Source organism: Drosophila melanogaster, chromosome X (assembly GCF_000001215.4).
Source record: "Drosophila melanogaster chromosome X".
NCBI lineage: Eukaryota > Metazoa > Arthropoda > Insecta > Diptera > Drosophilidae > Drosophila > Drosophila melanogaster.
Window position 1 is genome coordinate 12,583,440 of NC_004354.4, and position 26,527 is coordinate 12,609,966.

The 26,527-nt window shown below is 46.1% G+C and overlaps 3 protein-coding genes across 12 annotated transcripts; 1 reads left to right on the forward strand and 2 right to left on the reverse strand.

The window, feature by feature from the left end:
* Window positions 1–945: 945 nt before the first annotated feature.
* Window positions 946–8,754, reverse strand: LIMK1 (LIM domain kinase 1). 5 transcript variants are annotated; one of them, NM_078584.3, is made up of 6 exons: window positions 8,492–8,754; window positions 6,402–7,045; window positions 5,817–5,882; window positions 4,531–5,728; window positions 2,871–4,461; window positions 946–2,810 (listed from the first exon to the last, which is right to left on the reverse strand). In NM_078584.3, exons 2-6 carry the CDS (start codon window positions 7,007–7,009, stop codon window positions 2,500–2,502), a joined length of 3,774 nt encoding a protein of 1,257 aa, NP_511139.2. In that variant the 5' UTR covers window positions 7,010–7,045; window positions 8,492–8,754; the 3' UTR covers window positions 946–2,499. The 5 variants fall into 5 exon arrangements, with proteins under 5 accessions (NP_511139.2, NP_727622.1, NP_727621.1 ...); NM_167326.2 differs by lacking the exon at window positions 5,817–5,882 and having other exon boundaries at window positions 1,506–2,810; window positions 8,529–8,754; NM_001169262.1 differs by lacking the exon at window positions 5,817–5,882 and having other exon boundaries at window positions 1,987–2,810.
* A 361-nt stretch (window positions 8,755–9,115) lies between these two features.
* On the reverse strand, window positions 9,116–12,185 carry CG1824 (uncharacterized protein). Its single transcript, NM_132582.3, has 5 exons — window positions 12,058–12,185; window positions 11,529–11,892; window positions 10,437–11,453; window positions 9,568–10,173; window positions 9,116–9,509 (listed from the first exon to the last, which is right to left on the reverse strand). Exons 1-5 carry the CDS (start codon window positions 12,105–12,107, stop codon window positions 9,261–9,263), a joined length of 2,286 nt encoding a protein of 761 aa, NP_572810.1. The 5' UTR covers window positions 12,108–12,185; the 3' UTR covers window positions 9,116–9,260.
* A 422-nt stretch (window positions 12,186–12,607) lies between these two features.
* Sec16 (Secretory 16) lies at window positions 12,608–26,471 on the forward strand. Of its 6 annotated transcripts, none has more exons than NM_001298230.1 (13): window positions 12,608–12,795; window positions 13,907–17,002; window positions 18,144–18,458; window positions 19,571–20,027; window positions 20,090–20,820; window positions 20,881–21,145; window positions 21,209–21,358; window positions 21,425–21,949; window positions 22,364–22,714; window positions 24,259–24,440; window positions 24,560–25,089; window positions 25,185–25,426; window positions 25,496–26,471. In NM_001298230.1, exons 2-12 carry the CDS (start codon window positions 13,914–13,916, stop codon window positions 25,316–25,318), a joined length of 6,729 nt encoding a protein of 2,242 aa, NP_001285159.1. In that variant the 5' UTR covers window positions 12,608–12,795; window positions 13,907–13,913; the 3' UTR covers window positions 25,319–25,426; window positions 25,496–26,471. The 6 variants fall into 6 exon arrangements, with proteins under 6 accessions (NP_001285159.1, NP_001285157.1, NP_001285158.1 ...); NM_132584.3 differs by lacking the exon at window positions 12,608–12,795 and adding an exon at window positions 13,237–13,298 and having other exon boundaries at window positions 21,422–21,949; window positions 24,539–25,089; window positions 25,502–26,471; NM_001298228.1 differs by lacking the exon at window positions 18,144–18,458.
* The last annotated feature ends 56 nt before the right edge of the window (window positions 26,472–26,527 follow it).

Consider the following 26,527-nt stretch of genomic DNA (forward strand, 5'->3'; position numbering starts at 1 on the left):
CTACTATTTCGTATTAATATATATAGCTTTTAATATATTGCTCCTAATATTACGCCCAAATATTAAAAATAAACCCTTTTGGCTGTTTAAGTAATTAAAAATAATATTTATTTTTATTTTTAACCCCCTTTGGGGCTACGACCCTGCCAGCGTACGTGCCTGCACGTCATATTCACGAAACGGAATCTAGTGACGAAGTCCTTCCCCCAAAGTCCGCCTGTAAGTATACCATGTAAAGTTCGTGGATACACATCCGTTTTTCGTATAGATACCGAACGTATGTACATAGGATACAGTTATGTAGACCTTGAATCTGGTATGCTCCGTCTCTTTCGCTCGGCGAACAGCTGACTTAACAGAGCTCTGTAACTGTTAATGAAATTAAAAGCCCTCATTCCTAGCAAAAAAAAAAAAAAAAACAAGGACATCCGTAAAGCACTGCGCAGGACCACAAACTGCAAGCATGTATGTGTATGCATATCGTTGCATATATGTACATATGTATAGGCGAAAATGCTTGGGTGTTCGTATTCCTGGCGTTTGGCCTGAATCGATTTCCCGACCATGGTCTGGGACAAATTCCGTATCTGTGCGTACATCCTGTTAAAAGGAAATGCGGAAAAAGGAGCCACCAGATACAGAAACACACGAACAAGCAACGACCTCGTAAACGGGGTCCTTTCCTTACACCCCCACCTTTCCATACAGTCCCGGCCATAAGTTTATGTCCGTGCACGCGCAACTGTACTCGCTTCTTAACATTTCATTTGAGATTTTATTTATGAAATGTTTGGCTCAATTAAAGATATAAAAATATTCTTTAAATTGCCACAAAATTAAAATTCCACAATAAAGACACTAGAAAGTTTAAAAGTTTTTTTTTAATTTCCTCTTTTATTAACAAAAAATGTTTTAAGATTAAAATCAAAAGAGAATCTACGAACTACGTTTATACACAAGCTTTATTTGTAATTACAGACCTTTCGACTCCCGAATAAGTAGGCAACAAAAACTGCATTAGTTATAAACTTATTTACAAGTGGGTAGAAAATGTTGCTATACTGATTATATATGTTCAACTGTTAAAAGGCATAAAGAATTGAATCGAAAATTCTATAAGCGTTACTCAATTTTCGAAAAGCAGGCGTATAAACGTAGTTACAAGGTGGTGTGGGGTCAAAATACAACACATTAAATTAGCTGCATATAAAAAATATCGCACATATTTGTTGTATATAGATAGTTAAATGCTAGATCGGTTCGGCGCGGCCACTGTTCTACTGGCATACGTCCGTATAACAAGGGCCCGACTCAAATGTCTTATGTAAGCAGTTAATTGCAAGCGTTTCGATCCTATATGTATATAGGTTTAGGTATATAATGGCTATATAAAGTACACAGTATAACAGTATTAGGCTTGAGCGTGTGCGTTTCATTTGTATAACAGTTAGCGTGTGTGTGTGTTTGTATGTCTGTTCGTATCAATTACAACTAAAATTGCCTTTGAGCAAAAACATTCTTATATATTTAGTTATAGGAGTTAGACTTATTCTCGTCAATACAAAAAAGTTTGTTTCTTAGCATTGTTAATTATTGTTCTTGGAATGAGGGGACGGGGTGAATGGGTCGAGAATCGATAAATAATAAATTAGATTTAAGCACTAACATGGAATACGTTTATCTATATAATTATGGAATAGATATACAAATACATTTATATACGCTGTTTATCAAAAAATATTTAAACCACAATTTTTCTAGTTAAAGTTCTTTTCGTTCCTTTTGTCTTTTTTTTGCGGGTGGGATCTCCCTCTCTCGAGGATTCTTCAGATTCGTTCGTTTTTCGCATCAACATCATGGCACAAGTTTCTTCCTTCTCTCTTTATCCGTCTTTCGCTATCTCTTTCGCAATATAACTTTATGTCAGACAATAGTGGGTTAAACAAGTATTTGCTTAGCTTTGCTTCTAGTTCAGTTTTTTTTTTTAGGTTAGTCGAGACAGTTGTTACCCTGTAATCTTACATACTATAATTATTCGCTTGGTTTATACAATCCGTGTAAATATTGCAACTTATTGGTTTTTCATTCCTATCAGGCACTTAACCTTCGTTCAGTTGAAACTTAAAATCAAATGTTGGAATCAAAAAAAAAATAAACACTTTCGTCGGAATGTTGATCTTGTTATGTGCGTATAACAGTTGCGTTTATAACAGCGGCACAGTTCACTGGTTCTTAATGTTACATTACACTTTAAAAGTCATTATGTATTTAAAAAAAAAAGTGCCTCTACATGTCGTGGAAATTTAATTCCGTACGATACAAATGGCGAATGGTTGGTTATAGAAGTTACAACAGTTATATCCTTCAAAGATTTACGCTAATTACGACAGTTTGTTTGTAGAACATTAAGCTGCTTACAACAGCTTCCTGAGTGGAACCACAACAAACTGCGCACAACACTTGACAATCGTTAATAGAGAGTATGGCTACTTCGTCTAGCTAGCAGCGCGTATTGAAATGCGTGCGAACTGGCGGCGATGGAGCTGCTCGCCTCCTCCGTTCACCGACCGCCGAATTCGGTGTGCCGGAGGATCCGATGGTCCGATGACCATTTAAGCTTCCAGCCGCTGTTCCTGCCGCACAACCGGCTCCTCCGACGGACGAGGCCGTCGCTGCGGCCTCCTCGCGCATTTTCTGCTTCTGATCGGTGAGTCGAGCGCCCAGGCGATGCACCTTTTCCGGACTCAGGATATTCAGGCGCGTCGTCTTCGAGGATTGTTGCTGATGCTGCTGCTGGTGAGTGGCGGCCGCTGCAGGTGCAAAGTGTGTGTAAGTCTTGATTTGTATAAAATTGTTGGTTATGCGCTTACCATTTGTCAGTCGCTGCGCCGTGGCGGCTGTGTGCCTCTGGGCCAGATGCTTGGTGGGTGATCCGGGCCTGCTGCTCCTCGTCGGCGAGACGCAATTGCTTGCGGGAATGCCTTGACTGCCCGTGCGACTTGGCAGTGGCTTCAGTGTCTTCCCTTTGTTATTGCACATTGGCAGGCGATGATTGCTGCTCGTTCGCTGCTGTTGGGCCGACGGAAGTGGCAAAGTTAGCTTGTGCTTCTTCGGCAGCCAGTCTGATGCGGATGGTGGACAACTACTATTGGTATTGGTCGTTGTGGTCACATTTCCATTGCTATTTAATGCGACACTTATGTTAAGGCTAGGCGGCAGGAAAAGTGGCGGATTGCTGCTCTGGCCGCCTTTGGTCGTTGCTGTGGCTTTGCTGCGTTTGGGTGCTGGTGTGGCCAGCTGTTTGGCAACTCCGCTGGAGGCCAGGTCCTCTAGGGACTCAGCATGCTGTAGTTTTTGCCCGACGATTGCCACTGGCGGATTCTTTCGACCGAAAATGGGCGTCTGATTGATGCGCTGCGTACGTGGTGGTGGCGGTGGGCAATTGTTGCCACCATTCAGGGCTGCAGCCTCGTGCTCCAGGCGCTGAAACATCTTAAGGGCCACCGGTGGGGTTTTGAAAAAGTTCTTCATGGAGTGCTGCGACTGGTTGAAGTTCCGCCGACTAGCCTCCTCCAAATGCTCGAATTTGCTGCGGCACTGATTCAGGCGGGTGCGCATATCATCGATGGCCAGACGATGGTGTTGTGACTCCTGGTTGCTGGGTTTATTTGTGCTCTCCTCCAACAGTTCTTCCTTGCCCGGTTTCACTGTATTCTCATCCTCTTGCGCTGCTGGCAGATTATTTACATCATGGTAATTTAGGCTAGTATCGCAACTGGAGTCCACATCGGAATAGGTGTTCAAATCCCTGACATCCTCTAGCTGCAATTCGGCACCGGCACGCAGATCCACCAGGTAACCTCTTTCGCCAAACGGACGACATTTCTTCAGCGCCTTCTTCAAAGCCCTTTCCTTGGACTCCGTGTCGGGCGTGAGATTACGACGCTCCTCCTGGGCGCCCAAGAAACGTTGGCGACGCCTGGCCCGCATACTGTCACGCAGTCTCTCGCCGCTGGGCGAGAAATCCTTGCCGAGATGCGGAGATTTCGGTATATCCTGGGGCTTAATCACCATATTCTCCTTCTCTTTTTCTACCGGCGAAATTTCCGAATCCACCGCACTCTTGACCAACTCATCGAGATTATTTAAGCTGCGCTGGGAGGTGGGTGACAAGGCGTCCTCAGAGCTGGCGTACCATTCCTGAAAGGTCTCAATCTCGTGCAGCAGACGCTCTGGCGGCACACGATCGGCGGCCAGATCATCGGCGAGACGCTGCAGCCAAACGTGCAGAGTTTCGAAACACGGACGCATATCGGGATTAAGATCACAGCACACGAAGGCCACTTTAACGAAAGGCTCTGGACACTGAGCGCAGAACTTCTCGCGAAACTCCTGCTGATTGAGACTGAAGTCCGAATTGCGAGGCATAAAATCCGGATCGGCTTCCACGCGTCCAATGATCTGCAAGGCAGGTGGCAAATAAGTTAAAGATAAATCGGTCAATAAAATCATATTATCTTAATCTCTTACCTCACACAACATAATGCCAAAGGAGAAGACATCCACCTTTTCGTCGTATTTGAGACCTTTCATCATCTCGGGTGCCATCCAGTAGGGATTCCCGACCACCGTGTAACGTTGCCTTCGCTGCCTGCTCTTGCTGCGCCTTAGTGTTCCACTCGGTGACATGGGCGCATCGCTGTTAGCGCCTGATCCATAGCCGCCTGGCGTCATATTGCCACTTGGCAGCCGCGGCGCATCCACACTGCGAGCTAGTCCAAAATCCGCCACTATGACCGAGCGATCTTCACGGACCAGGCAATTCATTGAGTTCAAATCGCGATGGATGATGTTCATCGAGTGCAGATAGCTCATGCCGCACGCAATATCCCTGGCCAAGCGGACGCGCTGGGGCCAAGGGAGTACTTGGGCTGGATCGTGGATCAGCTCCTTGAGACAACCACCGGCCACGTACTCCGTGACCATGTGCAGTTTCTTATCCTTGTACAGAACACCAATGAATTTGAGCACATGCCGATGGTCCAGCAAACGGAGAACGGCCACTTCCTTGATGAAATTCCTTTGCGCTTCCTCATCCGCACGATGCAGTTCTTTGAGGACCATCACCTCGCCGCTCTGACGGTGGGTCACCTTGAAAACCTTGCCAAAGAAGCCCTCGCCTAGCTTCTCTCCTATAACCAGATCAGTTGCACGAAAGATTCGTTGTGGCTTTTGGACGACACGGCAGGATTGCGTCCTGGACAGATCATAGAGCTGAGGATGCGCCGAATGCTGTTGTGCCTGATGCTGTTCATCCAGCAACTTGGACAGACTGGAACAACGCTCCTTCTCCTTTAGTTGCGTCATTGCGGTGGCTCCAGCTGCCGGTGGTATTGTCGTAGAGGCATTGGTGGCTTGTCGCAGTTTCCTGGCCTTCGTGCCCTGTTCGCCGGGTGTCTTGTACAGACGCTCCCTGCCCACCTCGACACTGGAGGCCGATGTGCTGAGCGGCAGGATTAACGTGGACGCTGACATGGCCCGCTGGATGTCCGCTTGGCTGCAGGAGCGGCACACTTGCACCGGATCATGCTCCACGGTCAGCTGAAGCATCTTCTCATTACTCCGTATCAATTTGTCGATCTGTTCCACGGACGAATCACTAACTGGTGTGCCGTTCACCTCCAATATCCTATCTCCAATATGCAGATTTGTAAGATTCACATCAATTCTGGATAATAGGAAATAAATCAATAATTAGCAAAGTGTTACTACTAGCTTAGTTGTTGCTTTTAATTCAACTCAGGCACATTTGTTACCTATAAGGCGCCCCACAGCACTGTTCCGCCATCGAGGTTAGCCACAAGAAGAAGTTACAGAACAAGCTATTTTTTTTTTTTGGGCAAGCATGTATTAGGGAAATGCAGAAAGAGTCGAAGGACGAACGCCCAGCGAAATTAGTTGGCAATTAGGACTAGACCTAGTTAGCTAATGTGCAAACTTTAACAAATGGCAACCAAAAGTGAGTCAGATTGAAGCAATAAATTATATACAATCAAATAATAGTTATCATTTCACAATACGTACTTCGTAGATTTGAGCCATGGTAAAATTTTTTTCAGTACAAAATGTAACCAAAAAGACATTCTTCTTTAAATTCATATAAAAAAAATGTTGTGACTTGTGTGTAAAAAGTGAGAAGACGGCTTGGTTTGTATAACATATGTACATTAAACGCAAAGGCAACTTAGAAGTTCAAAAAAGAGTACAATCTGATCTTTGAAAAAGATCTTAAAAAAAACAACAAGAAACAAATGTAACAATAAAGTTAATAAATAATGCAAATGCATGCATCTCAATGAGTTCATTGATGTAAATTATAGTAATTTCAGTTAATTTCTTACTCTGTAATGCGGACCGTGGGACAACCATCGTCGAGGGCCACTCCGTCGACCCTCAGGCCGGGCGTGGCGTCCTTGGGTATCTCGACCAGACGGATGGAGTGCATCGGCTTGCCGGCCGTTGTGATCCGCGCCTTCGCATCCGCCGGCTGGCAGGAACGTTTGCCATAGCACTGGCCACAATAGAGCTTCGAACGCTCGACAAGGGCGTACGATTCGCCCTCGCCGATGAAGGAGCCGCATGCCGTGCAGCAGAAGCACTCCGGATGGAATTTGTGCTCGCCGGCGACCATTACGGGTCCGGTGATAACGGCCATACACTGCTGACAGGCATCGCCGAATCGGCCGTAGTAATCCTCACGACAGTACAGTAAGCCCTCCCGTTCGAAGTACCAGTTATGCAGATGGCCCTCGCAAACGGAGCAGCGAAAGCAATCGCAGTGCCATTGCTGGCCGAGAGCCATCACGATTGGCTCCTCTGGATGTGGCAGTAGTTGACCCCGACAATGGGCGCACAATGGTGAGTGTCCTCCGGACACAGGTCCTGATCCTGCGCCCAATCCAGTGCCTCCTCGTCCGCCATTTGCCCGCAGGCGCTGCTGATGATGCATGGAATGTTTTTGTGCCTTGGCCCGATCACGTTAGCACTGTGGGTAAAGAGCAGGGGGGCGGGAGGTTAAAAAAAAGGTATTAGTCGATGACGGAATAGGTATTAAATATAGTAAATATAGACCAGCAGTCACGGAACTTGGCCAATTATCGTCAACAGGTCGATATGAACCAGTGGAAACTAAGCAAATATCATATAGGCAATGTAGGTCTATAAATAAGCTATCTTTACCCATTATCATTAACGTTGAGAAAAAAGATATCTACAATGATATCATACATGAAATGCATTTATTATCAACTAATATAGTATTATATTAGTTTTTCTAACTGATTTAAGTGTTAATGATAGGAAGGTTTGGCATTTTTCAAAACCAATTGCATTCAAAACTCTCCGTGATTTTTTATGATATACTGGGACAGCAATTCGAACTTTATTGCTAAAGCGATAGCCATGTAAATATTTTTGCGTACTAAACAAAATGACCGAACAAAACAAAATAATTGAGTCCGGTAGTCATTAGTTTAGGGTTCAGTGATAAAGACTTCGATCCTGAGTCAGCTGCCCCCCATCGGAATTCGCTATACCGCCTGATTTCCATCATCGATTTGCATGCATAATCCATGGATATATGCATATGGACATACATATGTATATGCAAATACACATGAATGTTTGTGTATTTATGGATATAGCTCAACATTGACCGTGAAAACTCCGGTTGATGCAACAACAAACGCGACTCTTTGGATCAACTGCAATCGCAATTGCACTTCAGCTGAGCTAACTGTAGTTGTTGTGCACGTCCCTCTTCCGACCGCATAAACATGACCAATGAATGACGAATGCACACGCACACACTTGCACGCGCGCACAGTGGTCACATGTGAGCCGTGCGTTAAGTGCAGTCCAAGCTCCATTAGGGGTTAATGTGCCTTTAATCACCTGCTTAACCCATTGAACTTTTACTTTAACCAACCATATCACAGTGCTGTGATTTTGCTTTGAAGAGATTGGAAATGAGTGGGTGTGCCACCCTGACTGAAGTCTATAAAATAGCCAAGACAAGCTAGGTTTACGAATGGAACGAATGGTAAAAAATCAAGTAAGTTTGAGTATTTGTCGCACTAGTCCCGCTAGAAACTAATTCCGTTTAATCAACTATGGTTATCATAACTTGCGGTCCAATTTTTGTTAATTAAGTCAATTAATTCACTCAGGCAATTTGCATATTTTTGGACTCCAAAATTCAGGAATGTGTCCACTGTGCGGAGGCAGAAGCACACACACACACGCGTACAGGTGCTGCACACACACACACACACACACACATGCACGCGCTGTTAGAAAATGTGTGTGGGGGAACGGGAACAACACGACATTAGCAAAGCCAATAGCAACAACAACTGGTTTTTTACTTAGATTTTATTGTTTTTTGCTGGACTTGTACACTAAACTAAACCAAACACACACACACACTTACATAATTGTTCGTTTGTATTGCTATTGACTTGACGCACATTGCACATTTGTTGGTTTTTCCTCGCCAATTTCTTATTCGACTGTAATTCCCGCCAAGCAATTATTAATCGCAACTACCGAAATGCCGCGGATTTTGTTTAAATGCCGACGCGACGCACAGCTCGCTAACTCAAACAATAAAAAAGAAATGCATAATAAACAAAACAACAACAAAACTACACAAAATAAAATACAATTCAGCCAGTGTGACCGTAGGACTGTCATTAAAGAATCTCAAAACTATCGTCTAGCTGCCAATCAACTTAAAAAATATATAAACTCTTTAATGAACAAATTTTTTATTATAAACACGCTGCTTGTCACTAACAAGAAATATTGAACAGAATTGAATATTGAAATAGTTTTTCTTTAATCTTCGAGTGACCGTATATGAGTATGGTTGTAGAAATAATGCGGTCCCATTGAATATATTATTTAACGGAAATTGGGATTTCAAGTGTTTTATATTCAGTTTTTCAAACTTTAATTTAAGTTCACGCATCCCATCTATTTTTAATGAACCCGGTGAATTTAGCGATAATGACAATGAAATACTTTCTGTTTATAACAAAAACAATACTGTCTTCAGCGTTTATTTTATTGTATACTTATTGTTAGCGTCTCTCACCATTTTTGTTTTTGGTCAGTTGAAAACAAAAAAAAAAGTGAAAACATTATAAGAATATTAAATTAAGTGTATAGGGAATCATTCAATTTGCCTAACATCGTCACTATCCTTGCGCTGCGTTTGCCCTGCCACCGAAGCTGCTGCTCCCCACTGTCACTGTTGCTGCGGAAGTTTCTGCGGCAGTTGCAATTGTTGCGGCTGTTGAAGTTTCTGTTGCAGTTGCCTGCTGCTCCTTGACGGCCACAACGTCCTCCACCGCCTGGACTTGCTCCTGGATGTCCCGTCGTTCCTGCTGACGCACCAGCTCAAAGTACAGGCCCCGCTTGCCCATCAGTTCGTCATGTTTGCCGGTCTAAAACAAGGGAAAATATAAATATTTCTGAAGATACCAATGGTCTAGGACAACTCACCTCCACGACGCGTCCCTGATCAAGGACGACAATGAGGTCAGCGTTTCGTATCGTGGACAAGCGATGGGCAATCACCAGAGTGGTGCGATTCTGGACCACTGTATCGAGTGCCTTCTGCACTTCCGCCTCGCTGGTGGCGTCCAAGGCACTCGTCGCCTCGTCGAGGATGAGGATGCGCGGATTCTTGAGCAGCGCCCGTGCAATGGCGATGCGTTGCCGCTGACCGCCGCTCAACTGGGTGCCCCGTTCGCCCACATGCGTCGCATATCCATCGGGCAGGGCGGTCACAAAGTCGTGCGATTGTGATAGACGCGCTGCCGCATACACATCCTCCTCGCCCGCATCTGGTTTACCATATCGGATGTTCTCCAATATCGATGTGCCAAACAGCACCGGCTGCTGTTCGATGAAACCGAGGACATTGGACCGCAGCCAATAGGGCGATATGTCCGACAGCTTGTAGCCGTCCAGTTTGATATTGCCCGCCGATGGTTCGTAGAAGCGTTCCACCAGCGACGCTATCGTCGACTTGCCCGATCCACTGGCTCCCACCAGGGCCACCGTCTGGCCCGGGCGGAGCGTCAGGCTAAAGTCCTTGAGCACCAGCTGTGAATGAAGCAAAAATTGACATAGGAAGTTCATTACTGTTTGCATTGCCTAGACTCTAATCTTTTTATCACTTAGCCGTAAATATTGGCCATAAATGTTTGTGGGTATTATAAAATGGTTATCTACTTGCGGAAGCGATAAGAAGTTATTCAATATTATATAAAAAAGTGGCGAGTTTACAAATTACAGAGCATCGATTAATGTAAATATGCCATCATTGTCTCGAGAATGAAATGAAGATATACTTTAATACAACTCACATGATCGGGTTGCATGGGATATGCGAATGAGACGTTCTCGAATCGAATCTCGCCGTGCAGCCGCTCCTGCGGGATGATGTAGCCGCGCAGCAATTCCACCTGTGGCTGCAGCGATAGGAACTCGAAGACTCGACTGCCGGCCGACATGCCTCTGATCATGGTGCCCAGCAGGATGGATCCCTGGGCAAGGGATCGCTGCACACCCTGCGAAGCGACCAGGAAGGCCATCAGAGCACCCGGCGACAGACTCTCCGTAGACATGAGGTGGCCGCCCATAAAGAGCGTAGATAGGACTAGTGTATTGAGGAAGAAGTTGGTCAGGCCCTGGAAGATTGCGATGCCGTAGCCGAGTTTCTGCGCCAGGCGAGCCGCCTCATTGGTCTCCGCCTCGAACAGCTGCATCTCGCGGTATTCACAGGCACTGGATCTAACCGTTCGGATGTTGGACAGCGCCTCCTCGCAGACACCCGTCGCTCGTTCCGCCTGCGCCTGTGAGCTTTTGCTTAGAGAGCGCAGTTTCTTGCCCAAATACGTCATGAACATAACCACGCACGGAACGCTGGCCAGCGCAATGGCGGCCATGTGCGGTGAAATCATGAAGAGCGATATACTGCCGCCAATCAGCTGGGCAGCACTTCGCAGTCCCTGGGAGACGAACTGCTTGAACGAGGTCTTGAAGTCCTGTACATCGGCGGTTAGTCGATTGACCAGCTCGCCCGTTCGATTCTCATCGAAGAATGCGATGTCCTGGACGACAATCTGCGTGAACAGATCCTGCCGCATCTTGGCTGCCATCTGCTCACCGACGCGGCTCAACAGGTAGATGTACATAAAGGTGAAACCAGATTGCAGCATGTATAGGCTCAGCAGATTGCTGGCCGGTTTGCTCACGTCCTTTACGAACGAGTTGTTAATCGGATCCATCACGTACGTGTTGGCATATCTGGCCAGTGTGTTTACCAGGTCACCGAGAAGATTTGGGATGCGTATGTTGATATAAGCCACTATCAGGGCGGCCTGCAAATGAAATTAGCTAAATATTTTGACAAATGCTACACCTGTTCGTGGGCTTTTTGTGATCCAAGAACTCACGCATACGGCCCCGATCAGCTCCCAGAGATGTGGCTCCAAGTAGGTCCACAAACGCTTCCAGTCGAAGTGCTGCTCCGACGCAGTGTCCTCCTCCTCCTCCTCCTTTCGAATGGCCAGCCGGCTGCCTTCGCAATGAACGATCGCTCCGCGATGCCCCGCCCACCAGGAACGGGCGCCCAGACCGATAGCTAAACTACCACCGCCCCACACAAGCAGGCGTGTCGTCTGCAGCAGGCGGCTGGCATTTGTGGGCGGTATCGCGGGCGGTTGGGGAGCGTTCGTTCCACGCAAATGTTGGCGCATCAGGCGGGCGGCATTCTGGAGGCGTGGCAGTGGCTGCTGCGTGGGCTGCAGCAGGTGGCGACTAAACAAAGCGAAATAGGCGGTTAATAATAGGTTGGCTGATTGATGACATAACCGGAGTGAGGGCGAGGGGGAGTCGTTGTTTCCCCAATTCACTGCTGGCCGTAGCAGATCCTCGTGCGTCGGCGGCCCAGAACCTCGCCCGCGATGGTGACCCCTACTCTACCTAAATATGTCGCTGCTCCTGCCGCAATTGGACACGAGTAGGCGCAGCATCTCTTCTCGCGTGGCTTGCAAATATCAACAAAATACGCAAGCGTTAACGCATCACCTGGCGATAGACGCACAGGCATGGCTAGCGATGGGCAACTGTAAGCTATCGATTGTTCGGCGAGTCGTTAAAGGGGCATTGCTGATATTTTCCTGTTCAATATTTTGAATCCCCTTTTAATAATGATTCTACATGAAAAGTCTGAAGATCAATAATAAAAACCAACAGAAAAAATAGACTTATTTTAAAAACTTGCATTTGTCCATTTATTACTTTAAATGAGTATCGAAGTCTAGTTTCCAATGCAGCAAAAAATTATAAGTTTTATAGGATACGAGCAAGAAATGTGGAATTGATTTAATTTGTTTAATTGATTTATCGATTGAAAAGATTTATACATTTATATTAATACAAAATATTTAAAATGTAGGAATATATGATTTTTTAAGTGACCACTGTCCTGTCACACCAATCCAACTGTTTAGTGTCATCTCTATCTGCTGGCAGTCTGGCAACACCACGAAAGTCGAGTTGGCATTTGATTTCATTGCTGCGTTCGGATTGAAAAAATTTCATATTTAATTGTTTAACTCCCAAGAACGTCAGCAAACCAGTAACTTGTATAATATTTTTAGTTAAGTACAGCCGAAAAAAGTGCCGTACCGAGTGCGTGTAAATAAACAAGCGATTTGTGTAAGTCAGTGTGCAGCGTAAGCTAATTAGAAGAGAAAAAGGAGAGCTGTATGTGTGTTTGTGCAACCTACCTGCCTGCGAATGTGTGTTTACTCTCTCTCTCTCGTAATATTAGGCTGTGTTTTATTTTTATAAAAGATAATTGACAAAGCCACCTGAAAAGTGTTTTCTTTAGTTTATTGTGGCTAGTAAAAGCGATTGTGTGCTCAAAATTCGCAAAAAAACACCGGATTGCAACCCTGCGTATGGTTCTTTTTCGCCAAGAGAAAGAAAAAAGAGTGCTGTCTCTTTCTCTCCCTCACCGCTGCTCCAATTTTTTTTTTCAAGAGAGTGTTTTCACTTTTGACTTGCGAAGTGGTAAAAAAAACATTTAAAAATAAAAAAAAAAGAAATGAAAAAAGTATATTTAAGGTCAGATTCGAAAAATCAACTGCACAAATTATCAGCGGCTTAAAAAATAGGTAAAACAAAAAACCTGCTGCGTCAAGAGAACAACAACAAAAGTAAGAGAGCAATGAAACGGTGGTAACAAAACGAAGAAGAAGACCAGAAGAGTGTGGGAGGGAGAAGGGGCAAAATATGGCAAACGTCCACGTAAACTTTTAACTTTTGCTTTTCCGCTCATTGTGAGCTCTATAATATACCCTAAATTCTATTTTGTTCAGTATTCGATTGCGTATTTTCCATCACTCTTCACGGTTTCCAAGTGTCATTAAGGAAAATCCAAGAAAACGGGTAATTTTCCATCAAAACTGGTTTGGTTCATTGAACTGCCCCACAAAATCCAGCAACCACCCCCTGCAATCTCCCCGGAAAACTCCTTATAACACCTAGAAACCTTTTAAATATCTTGGGCGAAGAAACGAACACTTTAATATTAAGTTTTTTCGTTACCATACCATACCTTTAAACCCTTTTTTCGGTTGAATATCTCTTTTGGAAAATAAGCCTGTTCAAATTGCGGGTAAAGATATCTCTAGGGACCTGAAAACACCTTAAAAAGATATTTAAATTGACGATTTACCAGGATATTAACGTGATTTCTGTAGAAATAAGTAGGCATTCATTTTTGAGTTAAAAAGTTGACATCCTTTTGTTTTTCTTTGTTCAGATCCAAAATGTTGCACAATAATGCGCCCTGGCTGCCACCGCATCAGCAGCAGCAGCAACAGGCGCCGCAGCAACATCCTACTCCACAGCAGCAACATGCAATGCCCCAACAGCAGCAAACTCTTCCTGCCCAGCAGCAGCAGCAGCAAGTCTATGCCAGCCAAATGTTCCAGCAACATCAGCCAAATTATTGGCCAGAGGATCAGCATCAACAGCAGCAGCAGCCACAATCCCTGAACTACAATAACTACTTTCCGGGACAGCAGCAGCAACATCCTATGCAGCAGCAGCAACTGCCACCGCAGCAGCAACTGCCACCACAGCAGCAACAGCCTACGCAGCAGCAACATACAATCCAGCAGCAACTGTATTATCCCACTCAGCAGCAGCCACAAGTCCCGGCTCCAGCGGAACCAGCTCTGGACTCGTTTGACAACAATAATAGCGGAGGAGGTGGTGGTGGCGGCCGGAGCGATGGCTGGGGTGATTGGGGCGATTGGAACGACAATAGCAACAACAATAATAGCAACGGCACCGATGGCTTGTTAGAGCCAACCGGACAACTGCTGGAGGATTCCTTCAATGTTCAATCCTCGCAAGGCAGTTGGCAGGCGTTTGCCACTAGCAATAATGTCAATAACAATGGAGAGTTGCCGCCACCAGCCAATCCGCAGTCAACGTCCTTGCAACAACAGCCATTGAATCAGCAATCGATACCTTTGCTGCACCAGCAGCCACAATCGCCGCCGGAACTGGGGCAGGAACCCGAACTGGATGCCATTGTGCCTCCCCAGGCTTTCCAAAACCAACCACCAACTGCAGCACCACCACCAACATCACTGACTTCCTTCTCTGCACAAATGACTGCTGTGGGATCGCCAATCTATGCTGTTGGAGCATCTTCAGCACATAGCGCAGGAGTAGGAGCTTCACCAGCACCTCCCACTGGAGTAGTAGCTCCGCCAGCACATCTCGCCGGTATAGGAGCTCCACCAGCACATCTTGCAGGAGTAGGAGCTTCGCCAGCACCTTCCGCTTTAGTAGGAGCTTCTCCAGCACCCATCATTGGAGTAGGAGCACCACCAGTGGGAGCACCACCAGTAGGAGCACCGCCAGCGGACGCTACAACTATTGCACCACCGGCCGCACTGCCACCTAGCATAGTTCCATCGTCTGGTTCCAATCCCTTCAAGCGTTCCACGGGCCTAAATAAGCGAGTGAACATAATGGCAGATCCTGCAGCAGGAGCTCCATCGCCTCCAGCTCCTGCTGCTGCAATTGCTCCTGTGGCACCAGTAGCACCAATTCCGCCACCAGCAGATCAGCTCTTTGGTATGCCAGCAGAAGCTCATGGAGAGGGTTTCAACTTAATTGCGGCGCCACCTGTTGAGGCTTCACTTGGAACTCCACTAAGTGCACCTATTCCTGCACCCATTCCTGTACCTAACGCATCGCTCTATGCATCACCGGCTGTTCCACAGGCTTTTGCGCATTTGGAACCGGACAATCAGGAGGTTTTGTCCGCGCCAAATGACGAACGGGCCCAGTACTTGCAGACCAGCCACCTGTCCGAGCAGCTGGGCGAAGGTGAAGCGGATCAGGATGCGGGCCTGCTGCCACCACCAGGACTGTCTCGTCTGGTTTTGGGCCAACCGGAGTTGGATTCGCAGCAGCAACGCCAGGTCACTGGAGCCACAGAGCAGCCACCACTTAATGTGGCCCAGGCAGCTGCTCTGCATATGCAAGAACGTCGCGCAGATGGCGAGGACACCTCTGACGGCGAGCAGCAAGTGCGTAATATACAGACGCCACCTCGTCGCGTCGTAACCGGCGTGGAGACCAATGCCCCGTCGTTGCGAGAACAGCGGGAAGTGGTGCTGGATGGCGAGAATCTGGAGGATCGCGAAGCTATACCGCCACCAACGTTGGCTGAACTGCCAACAACTTCAGTACATCACAATATTCTACCCGACGAGGCGGAGCAGCTGCATCACAACAATCCGCCCCAGGCGATGACCCCGCTAAATGCACAGCAACCACATCAGCAGCAGTCCACGCTGCAGCAGCAACACCAGCAACATTCAACCACTCAGCAGGAGAAGAAGCGTGCAGCAGTAGGACGCCGGACCACCGCGTCGCTGGATCTAGAGTCCGATGAGTCCGATGAATTCCTGCAGAGCGAAAGGGAACGGGATCGGGAGCGTGAGCGCAGGGATCTAATGGAGGAGAGGCACAGTCGTGGACGCAGCCATAGTCACTATCCCTACGAAGGCGAAACGGAGGACTCTGTGCGTGGTGCTGCCCATCACGAGACGAAATCCTTGAGAGAAACACATCACAAACGTAACCACGATTCAGCACGCTCTCGTCGCCATCAGGATCCTAAAGTGGAACGTGAAAGGGAGCGGGATAGGGAGCGTGACCGCACATGGCGTCGACGATCCAACAAGTATCACAGCGGTGGCGAGGATCCGGATCGTTCGTACGATCATTCGCGTCGCTATAACAACAGCAACTACGAGGGCGAGTCGGATAATCCGGAGTATAATCACATGGGCGACGCAGAACTTGATGGCAGCGGTGGACGGAGCAGTAAAACCAGTCGCCATCGACGCAGTGCCGCCGAGGAGGATTTCGATGATTACGAACGGGAACGTAATCGATCCCGGCGCTCAACCAAACCACAATCGTCGGCTGAAAAGTCACGCTCCTCGGGCGGACGACGGAATTACGAGAATTCGGGTCGAAGTGCCCGTGCGGATGATGGACGCAGACGTTATCAGGATCAGCGCAATCCTGGTGCTCAGTATCCCGTGTCAGCCACCGGCTATGTTCCCTACGGAATGTACGAGCAAATGTCGCGGAATCCACAAGTCTACGCTGATATGTATGCAAAGTTCTATGGCCAAATGATCAACTCGATGAACGCAGCTGTTTCGGCGGCTGCTTCGAAAGGTGGAGTTCCCGCTGGAGCAGGAGTCATACCCGGATTGATGCCCAGCGCGGTGCCCGTCAGTGCCGCCCAGTTGGTGGCCGCCACCAGCGGAGGAAGTGTCAGCGGTAGCAGTGAAGCCGCCATGCTCAGGGAGCGAGAAAGGTTAGTTTCCAAGTACATGTCATGTTTTTTTTTTATGTCTTTATTATTTATGAAGTTTGCTTGGTCATCTAGAAATACCCCAGAGTCTTGCAGAGATTTTAGATAAGGGTTTGAGGAAATTTTTATATTTGGATTCACAATTTCTATTTATTGTATGTTGCATCAAATATGAGATTAGCAAATTATTAGTTTTGTAGTAAATGATTGGAAAAAAAAGGCAATTTTTTGCTTGATATTTTTATACTATTCGTTCACTGGAGCGTAATAAATATCTTTCGCTTAGTGTAAAAAAAGATTATATAAATTAGATGGCATGTTGTTATTTGACTATTCAAATTAAATTTATTTCGTGTAATGAAATTAAGTAGGACAGTGTAATCTCTGCAAGTTTCGGGCTCTAGAATTTCGGCTGATCCAAAGTGTTCCTTTGCCAACGTTCCTTTAGTTTTGTTTAACCCCTGTCACCTGATAACTTAACCCTTAGTCTGAACCCGTTTACCTGCTCCTAACTTTTTGAACTCGAAGTAGTTGTTGGTTTTTCTCTGGCTTTCTTACATTACCTTGATGTTTGTCAACTAAAAACGGATGATTAACATTGATTGTTTAGCGTTTGAATGGGTATATTAACCCTAACCCCTCCCATTGCCCATCTACACCACCACTCCGTCCCTTAAATGTTGAGGTTGGACTTGGGCTTTAATCTTATCAACTGAACTAAAACTTGCTAATTTTGTTTGTAGTAAGTGATTAGAACCTAGGTGTCTCGCTCTCGCTCGCTCTCTTGCAGCTTTCTCTTTTCCCCTTGCGTTGTACCCCAAATACATGTTACATATTCCAATTGGATTCTACCATCCCGCCATATACCATGCTCCACTTCCACTTTGTTCCCCGTGTGCCGTTCGCTGTGTACGTGTTTTACTAATTAAAACAACACACACACACACAATAAGATCCAAACAAATGCAAAAACCAAACTAATGCAAATTCGTAAATAACCGCAAAACTGTTTTCGTCTCTAACCAACAAAAACAAACAACAATCGCAATCGCAACAACAACAAATTGCACACAAACAACAACATACATATGTGCTATCTGCCCAACTTCCCACCTTTACATATACATACATATATACAATACAGGTATACACACGCATACATAACCCAAGCCAATGAATTCCATCGTCACCAATACAAAGAGCTGATCTACCAGCAACAACAACAACAACAGCAGCAGCAACAACAACAACAGCAGAGGGAGGATCACCTGAACTCCAGCTTTAGCGTTGCAGAGGATAATGCCAGTTTTTACGGATCGCACGGAGGAGGTTCCATCTATAACCAATACCAATCGTATCCACTATCCAGTGCCCGATCGTTGAGTAACTTGAACGGCGATGGACGCAATTCCCGATGCGGACCGTATTACGCTGGTTCCGAATGCGGTCTCGATATCAGGTGGTCAATACAAAAAAGAAATACAGAATCCTTAGATAGCCAAAACGAGAAAGGACATTAACTTTGGCAAGCTAATGTTCATATATACCCTTGCTGTCATGATAAAAAATTAATTCATTCAGAATATATCCATTAAATATCGATGTCTTCTTTATGAATTTACTAATTCGGCAAATGAAAATCTGAAAGATACAATATCATGTATGTGATCATAACGTTAAACGCTTGAACCCATATTTGAGAATTTGTTATGATCCATTTAACTCAAGATTTTGTCTGATTTTGCTAATTAAGTATTAAATAGTTCTGAAATGAATAAATTATATTCTGCAAGGGTATACAATTAAAACAAAAAAATCGCCTGCTGTCTGACAAAAACTTAACCCACTATCTCGCTTTTTGTCGCGCTTTATCTCTTTCTCTCCTCTGAAGCTTTGCGCTTTCTTCTAGGCAAAAACAAGATCACCCAAAACACCTGTCCTTTTCATCCACACTCTACCCCCCTCTCTGTCGCACCCACTGTTCTGCTGCTTTGGGAAATAGTTTCTTCGCTTTGTCTCTGTCTTTAGAACAGATGTTTTTTTTTCGGAATTTTGGATGGTTGGGTTCAGGAAAATTATTTTTTTGAAGAATGTGCTTTCGAGCCATTACTATTACCTAAAAGTCACCTTAAATAACGTATTTTATTTTTCCAAACAAATTGAAAACCGTGTTATCTTAATTGTGTTGAATCTCTAAAGAATACATACATTTCAGTAAGAAATAGTATAAGAAATGTTAAACCAAAAGAACAGAAAGTGCACGGAACAAAAGTTCAATAGGTTGCATAAAAACCATTATATCATCTATATTTTATTGGAACATCAGCTTGGGATCTGTGGAGAACTGTTGAGACCTGTCTTTTAAGTGGCATAAAGTGGGAACTGTTGATGATTCTTCGCTGATGGGTTCTTTTCTCCCAATTTCGTTTTCTACTCTCCCGATACCACCATATACTCTCAAAAAACCAGAAACCCCTTTTCGGTTTTGCATGATCTCTTTTGTTACTTCCTCGCTGAGACCCTTATGTTTGTCCACATTACTAATTCTTACATGTTTGTGATCCACTGTAGAGCTGCTGCCGATGCGGCACCTTCGACTTATGGAGGAGTGGCTGGAACCGCTGGACCGGTGACCAACACTGCGGTGGCTCGTCCGCCGCGCAGACGCACTCCCTTGCAGTTCAGCCGACCGCATTTGGTGGCCTCGTATGCGATGAGTCTGCTGCTGAAGGTGAAGCCCAAATACGCGGGACGTGGACGACTGCGCAACGATGTGGAGGTGGCACCACCACGCATACGGGACGGTACGAGCAGCCTGCTGCGCATGTATCCTGGTCCCTTGCAGGGACGCAAGTTGCACAAGGACAAGATCATCAGTTTCTGCAAGGAGCAGATCCGACTGGGGCCCACAAAGGGTTGCACCGCACTGTATGCCACGCAGAAGAAGCCACAGGGCAGCGTGACGAAATACCGTGCCTCCCATGCGCTCATGTGGCACCTGCTAATACTTTTGCTGCGCCAAAATGGGGTAAGTAGGAATCTGATCAGATTTGGATATGATTTCTAATCATTCGTTTTATGCTTATTCAGTACATTGCGGACACGGATGTGGGCGATCTGCTGCTGGAGAACCAGCAAGAGTATCCCTATGATCCCAGCGAGTTCGAAGCAGAGAACGAGCCAGATGCGGATGCCGAACAGGATGCCGCTGCACCGGCGGACAAGACAGTCGATTCGGATTTAGATAGCGAATCGGCAGCAGGAGTTACACCTGCGGAACCACTTGCAGCAGGCGCGGCAACTAGCTCAATCAATGGAGCTGATGCTGCAAACGCAGCAACGCCTCTGTCGGAACAGGCGGCAACGGACAAGTTCCGCAGCTATGTGCTGCGCGGAAATGTCGAGGAGGCTCTCCAGTGGGCAACCGACAACGGCCTGTGGACGCATGCATTCTTCTTGGCCCTCTACGAGGATCGCTATGCTCTCACTGACGTAGCCCAGAAGTTCCTCAATCGAGCGATCAAGGCCAACGATCCATTGCAGACACTATACCAAATGAAGAGCTGCCACACACCGGCGTGCGTCAGCCAGCTGAGGGATGAACAGTGGGGTGACTGGCGATCGCATCTCTCCATCCTGGTGACGAACAAGAGTCGCCAGCCGGAGTATGATCGCAGTTCGGTAGTGGCCCTTGGCGATACGCTTTTCCAGCGCGGCGACATTTATGCGGCACACTTTTGCTATCTGGTGGCTCAGGAGGAGTTCGGACGATACGATAGCTCTGCTACAGAGCTAACTACTCTGACCGCCAATGTGCCCAGGTGAGTAATGCTCTTTATAGCTTTTGATGGCCCATTTACATGTCAAACGTTCGATTACAGGCTTATTCTACTTGGCTCCTCGCACTACAAGCACTTCAACGAATTTGCCAGCAACGAGGCGATCATCATGACCGAGATCTATGAGTATGCTCGATCGCTGTTCGATCCGAAGTTTAGCATTGCCCACTTCCAACACTACAAGTTCCTGCTAGCCACAAGGATCCTAGATTATGGTCAGCATTTCCGCTGCACCAATTATTTGGAACAAATCGCCAGGCACATCGAACTGAAGCCGGAAAGCTACGACAGTAATTTCATTCAGCGGGTAAGACTCTTTAAAATAGCTACCCCATATGCGACATAATCAATTTTAAATGTGTTTTAACAGGTTTGCGGTTTGGCCGAACGCCTGCGCTACCATGATCCCATTCTCATTAATCGTGTCTCATTTGCGAGTCCTCCGAATGCCACTAGCAAGGATAGTGCTGCTGCTGAAGAGAAGGCCTGGTTGCGTCAGCTTAGATCTCTGGCCTATGTGGTGAGGTCAAACCTTAGAGAGCACCGTTTGTTACCCTGCTAATTCGATAATCCTTCCTTGCAGCAGCCCCAACAAGAGCAGCTGCAACAACTGCAGCAGAATCAGCAAGTCCAGCAGGAGCAAAACGACATCGATCAGCAGTTTGCAGAGGTGAACAAGCAATTCAGGGAGCTAAACATGCAATACGAGAGCAACAGCAACATGGAGAATACGCTGCAGCCGCAGTTGCCACCGGTGGATCAACAGCCGCCGCAACAGCAGCAACAAGTTTTATCGGAATCGTACCAACAGCCAACACAACAATATTATGAGCCACCACCTCAAGCGCCAACCGAATCCGATCCCTATGGACAGGGCCAACCGTCCTATTATGATCCCAATGCGGGGCAGCTTCATTACGATCCAAATGCTGCACAGCATCAATACGACCAGCAGCAACCTCAACCACAGCCGACTCCCAGCTATGGCCAAATAGAGCCAGGAACTGAGGCCTACCAACCTGGACAAGCAACAGCAGATCCAGCTGCGGTTCCCTCTGGCTACGGATACGATTACTGGTCGGGCACACAGCAGCCACCTTATGGTGACGAGGTAAGTGCTGGTTAGCTATAGTCAGCCGTCCTTAAACCCTCTGTATTTCCATTTGATGAACTCATTTTTTTGATAAAGCTCCAAAGTTCGTTTAAAAATTGTGGTTTTCCGTAGTCGCTTTAAAGAAATTTCAGCTCCCTTTTATAGGATATAAAATAAGCATACTCTTGAATTGCTATACAGAGGGTTAATTTGTTGCTTATTTTACCTTTTTAGTTCGTTTTAAGTTGATCAATGTATGTTATGCTTTAGTTTTGTATTTTATGTAATTCTGTTTACGCCTTAAGTTTTGATCTGTCTTGAACTTGTGTTATAGCCATAGAAGTAGGACTCGCCAAATTGCTAACATGTTTCTAATCACATTGCACACACAAAACGAAAATATAAACATGCCTCTATCCAAATGGAATGCAGCCCAATGAGAATCAAGCTGCACTAAAGGATGAAGAGGAGGAGGATGAGGAGCAGGATGAACAGCAGATATTGCAGTACGCTAAACAGCAGATTTTGCAGCAAACCAAGCAGCAGCAGCTGCAGCAGGAGCAACATACTCGCAGCAATGGCGCCGCCAGCATCAACAATCGCTTCAAATCGAACGCTCTGAAGCAGGAACGCAGCAGCGGCTCATTGCGGAAAAGGCAAGAGGCATCACGAACAGCAACAATAGCAGCGGCAGCAGCAGCTATTGCTCAGATAACACCGGCAACAGTTGCAGCGGCAGCGACGCCACCAGCAGCATCGGCAAAGGCATTCAATTTGAATGATGTAAGTAGCTTTTCCAGCACAAATAAACGACATCAAGCTACCAGCAGCAGCAACAATCGCAGCAGCAGCAACCAAGCAGCAGCAGCAGCAGCAGCAACAAAAGCTGCAGCAATAGCAACAGTACCTGCTGCCCCTAATCAATTGCTAAGTTGTAGAAAGTCTAACAGCCAGAATAGTCCATACTTAGCCACGCCAAAAACGCTTACCACGCCCACACGTTTTATTGCCGCTAAAGCAGCCACTGTTACAGCCACGCCCACAGCGCCAGCCACTTCGACGACAACGTCGACAACCATAGGTGCTAGAGGATCATCTACCAAACGCGTTTACTTTAATCTTCCGTCGACCATTGCTGAATCGGAGCAAGAGTTCGAACATGAGCTGGATTATGATGAGGAGATGGAGGAGGAGAACAGTATGGCTCTGGCGCAAGCTAAACCAAACGTTCATCTAGCGCGAAAGCCACATATTGTCTTTAATGGAACGTATCCCATTGATATGCCACTGACCCAGGGGCAGAGTCAACTCAAAAGCAACTCGTATGATCCGGAGGCCAATGCAGATCGTGGGGATCTACAGCGCTATAGGAACTACATGCTCCACGATTATGTTATAGATGAGGATGCCGAGGGCGAGGAGCAGGCCGAAGAAGAGGGCGAGGAGGATGAGTATGGAGATGGTGATGAGGATTTATTCCCCTATGCCGACGACGATGAGAGCTTCGATGATGGCGATTACTATACGCATCAACTGCTCAATAAGTATGGGATTATACCAAGCGGTGAGAAACAGAGAGTCGAGAGAACACCGGCATCCGTGGAGGCAGCTACCTCCGCGGCCCAGCCACAGCACGTGTGGTCCATGAAGGAGCTGATAGCCAATCCAGCCATACCACTTAACTACAAGAAAATGTGCTCCGAAGTGGAGCAGAGCCTCAGTCGATTCGAGAATTATTTGGACAGCAAAAAGGAGCAACAGGTGCCACCGGGAGCCGCAGTGCGCACCTTCGACATCGATGCACCCACTCGAAGAGGCCACCGAAGCAGCACATCCACAAATGCTGGCTTGGATCTTAGATCTAAGAAGAAATTGTAAACAAACTGACTGCAGTTTGCTGTTTTAGACTTAGTAATACCCACAAATGATCAGTCAGTATTTACAAATTCAATGAGTTAGGTAACAAGAAAATAAGGATGAGCAAGTGCATCGCTGCTTTTTTGGGAGCTTTCTGTACTGTACCTGGAGCTTGTCTTAGCCTGTTAGCTTGTAAATCTATAACTAGTCTTAATGCGTCCCTAAGCAATATGTTATCACTAAGCCTTATATACGATAATTGTGAGCCAGATTTTTTGACTGCGCCAGTTACTTTGAAACGTTTCCGTTGTTCATTCGATTTAACTAACCCATAACTACTCTGTTACTAACCAACCCAAAACACTCTTACCTATAATCTATGACTTATGAATAATTCGTTTGCATCACGCAGAAGACTAATTCGTTGCCATTTCTTAACTCCAACCTCAATTTTGCAATCCGCACAACAGCTGCAGCAACAGACGCGCCCGGCGATATCCATGCCCAAGTCAAAGAGCTACGGAGATGAGGACGATGGTGGTTCCGGTGGTGTGGCTGATCCTGGTCAGAAAACCAAGCCTGTAGGCTCCTCTGAGGCTGCAGGCAAACAGCAGGCGTCGGGCAAACAGGCCAACTCCGGCAGCGATCTTGGGTGAGTCCAAAATCGAATTCCAATCAAATTGGGTGTGGTGAGAAGTACAATTCAAGGAAAACAAATTAATCAAAAGCGGGAGACAAACTTCTAAATAGTATATATCATTTTGAACACAGCGCACCTGGGAATAAAAATGCGGGCTGGTTTGGCGGACTCTGGAACAAGTTGTCGCTAAAGCCGAAGAACCAAATGATCCTGCCGGATGACAAGAATCCGGCCATCGTCTGGGACAAGGAGCGCAAATGCTGGACAAACACCGAAGGCAACGGCGACGAGGCTGAAAGCTTTAAGCCGCCACCCAAAATGAGTGATCTGGGCATGGCTCTGGGAGGACCACCCGCTGCGCCAATCGGTAATGCCGGATTGGGAATGGGTTTAATGCCTGTGGCTAACAATGCGCCGGGCAGCCATCAATCAGCACCGTTGATGGATCAGCAAACGCCGTCTCAGCCGCAAACGTATGGCAGCCCCATTGATTACACGGCTGCTCCGGCACCCGAGCTGATTCCAACGGTACCATCGCCGGCTCCACTTTCTGTCCCGTCATCTGCACCGGCGGCATTAGCGGCGCCCAATCCCGCGGCCGTTCCCGGCGGACCGCAGCCCAAGCTGCAGTCGAACATGTTCAAGATGCAACGCAACCGCAGTAAGTCCGATATAAAGAAATTCAAAACTAATCGGTGTAGTTAGGAATCTGACCGACGAAGGAACTTATTCTTATTTTTCTTTCTCATTCTGCAGCGCTAAAGAACTCCTACGTGGATGTGTTCAATCCTTCGGGTGCGCCAATGTCGGCGGCACCGGAGAATGTGCTGGCCCCCATGATGGCGCCGGCTGCGGTGCCCCAAGGCGGTTACTTTGTACCCCAGCAGTAGGTAATCAGGGGAGGGACTGGCCGGAGCACTACTCCCGAGATATGGAGCATTTGACGGAGGAGGAGAGTGTGAGGGTGTGAAAAGGATTGCCCCAAATGCCAACGAGATGTGAGTTGAGACTGATGGATAGGTTGATAGGATGATGCCTGATTGATGGGGTTCCTCTCTTTTTTGCAGCAGCAGCACTTCGAAACTACGTAAAAAAGAAAGGCTTTTGCAACCGATGACCGCTCACACACACACACACGCACACACACACACTACAAACACACACAGTCATGCATTAAATTTACACACACATCCACACGAGAAAAGTCAACTTTCCAGCAGGGGAAAAGTTGGTCCTACGATATTTTCAAGATTCTACAGTTTGTTCAACTTCTGTCTGTCTGTGCTATCTTTGTGCGTGTCCTTCTACTAAATTAACTCACCCAATTTAATTGCAAAGAAAATAAAAACCTAATTTTACCAATTTGTGCGCATGTGTGCGTGTGTGTGTTTGTGTGCGATCGATGTCTTAACGTTTAGTAAATGATTTAATTGAGGGAACGATGAAGAAAGCGATTTATGTACGACTAGCGAATTATATATGTAAATTTTCTCTATGTAAACTATACGCCACCTTGATTCCTAAAAAATCCCTCAATCCCCCACCCTTTATATATCCACACACGACCTCTTCCCCGATTTCTGTTTATATACATGTTTCTTTTGTATGTTGCATAGTTTTTATGATTATTTTTTGTTTAGCTGTATGAATTTGTATTCGAAGGGAGGTCCAGACACTAATTCGGAATTCACTTTGAATATGCATTGCTGTATTTTCCACATCTAAATACTATATAACTGATCTATCTGTCTATATAACTACGAAAGCTGATATTCGATTGATTTAAGCGTTTAAGAAGCAAATGAATTGTTCTCCCTGGTTTCTCTTATCAATGTATTCTCCTCTGTGTTTCTTTTTTACAATTGGTGTGAAATATGCAAATGATTCCAATTATATATATATATAAATGTATCTTTAGAACAATTAAAATGGTTTATTCTGTTTTTTTTTTTACTATTCGTTTGAATTGAAAATGCATTTTGAAAATGTTTATTTGTTAGAACTTGTTTGTTTATGCTTTAATTTTAAATTTAAATAGTAAACAAAAAAAAAAAATAACTGGTGCAGGCAAAAAAAAAATATAAAGCAAAGAATAGGAA

Excerpts from the sequence above, each read along its gene's own strand:
- LIMK1 (NM_078584.3), bottom strand. The coding sequence starts at position 7,009 with ATGCATCATCAGCAGCGCCTGCGGGCAAATGGCGGACGAGGAGGCACT. Across the intron at positions 4,462-4,530 it reads TTGGCATTATGTTGTGTGAG|ATCATTGGACGCGTGGAAGC; the intron begins GTAAGAGATTAA and ends CCTGCCTTGCAG. Across the intron at positions 2,811-2,870 it reads GGCGCAGCGACTGACAAATG|CGGCCGCCACTCACCAGCAG; the intron begins GTAAGCGCATAA and ends TTGCACCTGCAG.
- CG1824 (NM_132582.3), bottom strand. The coding sequence starts at position 12,107 with ATGCTGCGCCTACTCGTGTCCAATTGCGGCAGGAGCAGCGACATATTT. Across the intron at positions 11,893-12,057 it reads AGGAGCAGCGACATATTTAG|TCGCCACCTGCTGCAGCCCA; the intron begins GTAGAGTAGGGG and ends CGCTTTGTTTAG. Across the intron at positions 11,454-11,528 it reads AGCTGATCGGGGCCGTATGC|GCCGCCCTGATAGTGGCTTA; the intron begins GTGAGTTCTTGG and ends TTTCATTTGCAG.
- Sec16 (NM_001298229.1), top strand. The coding sequence starts at position 13,914 with ATGTTGCACAATAATGCGCCCTGGCTGCCACCGCATCAGCAGCAGCAG. Across the intron at positions 20,028-20,089 it reads TTTTGCTGCGCCAAAATGGG|TACATTGCGGACACGGATGT; the intron begins GTAAGTAGGAAT and ends ATGCTTATTCAG. Across the intron at positions 20,821-20,880 it reads CTGACCGCCAATGTGCCCAG|GCTTATTCTACTTGGCTCCT; the intron begins GTGAGTAATGCT and ends GTTCGATTACAG.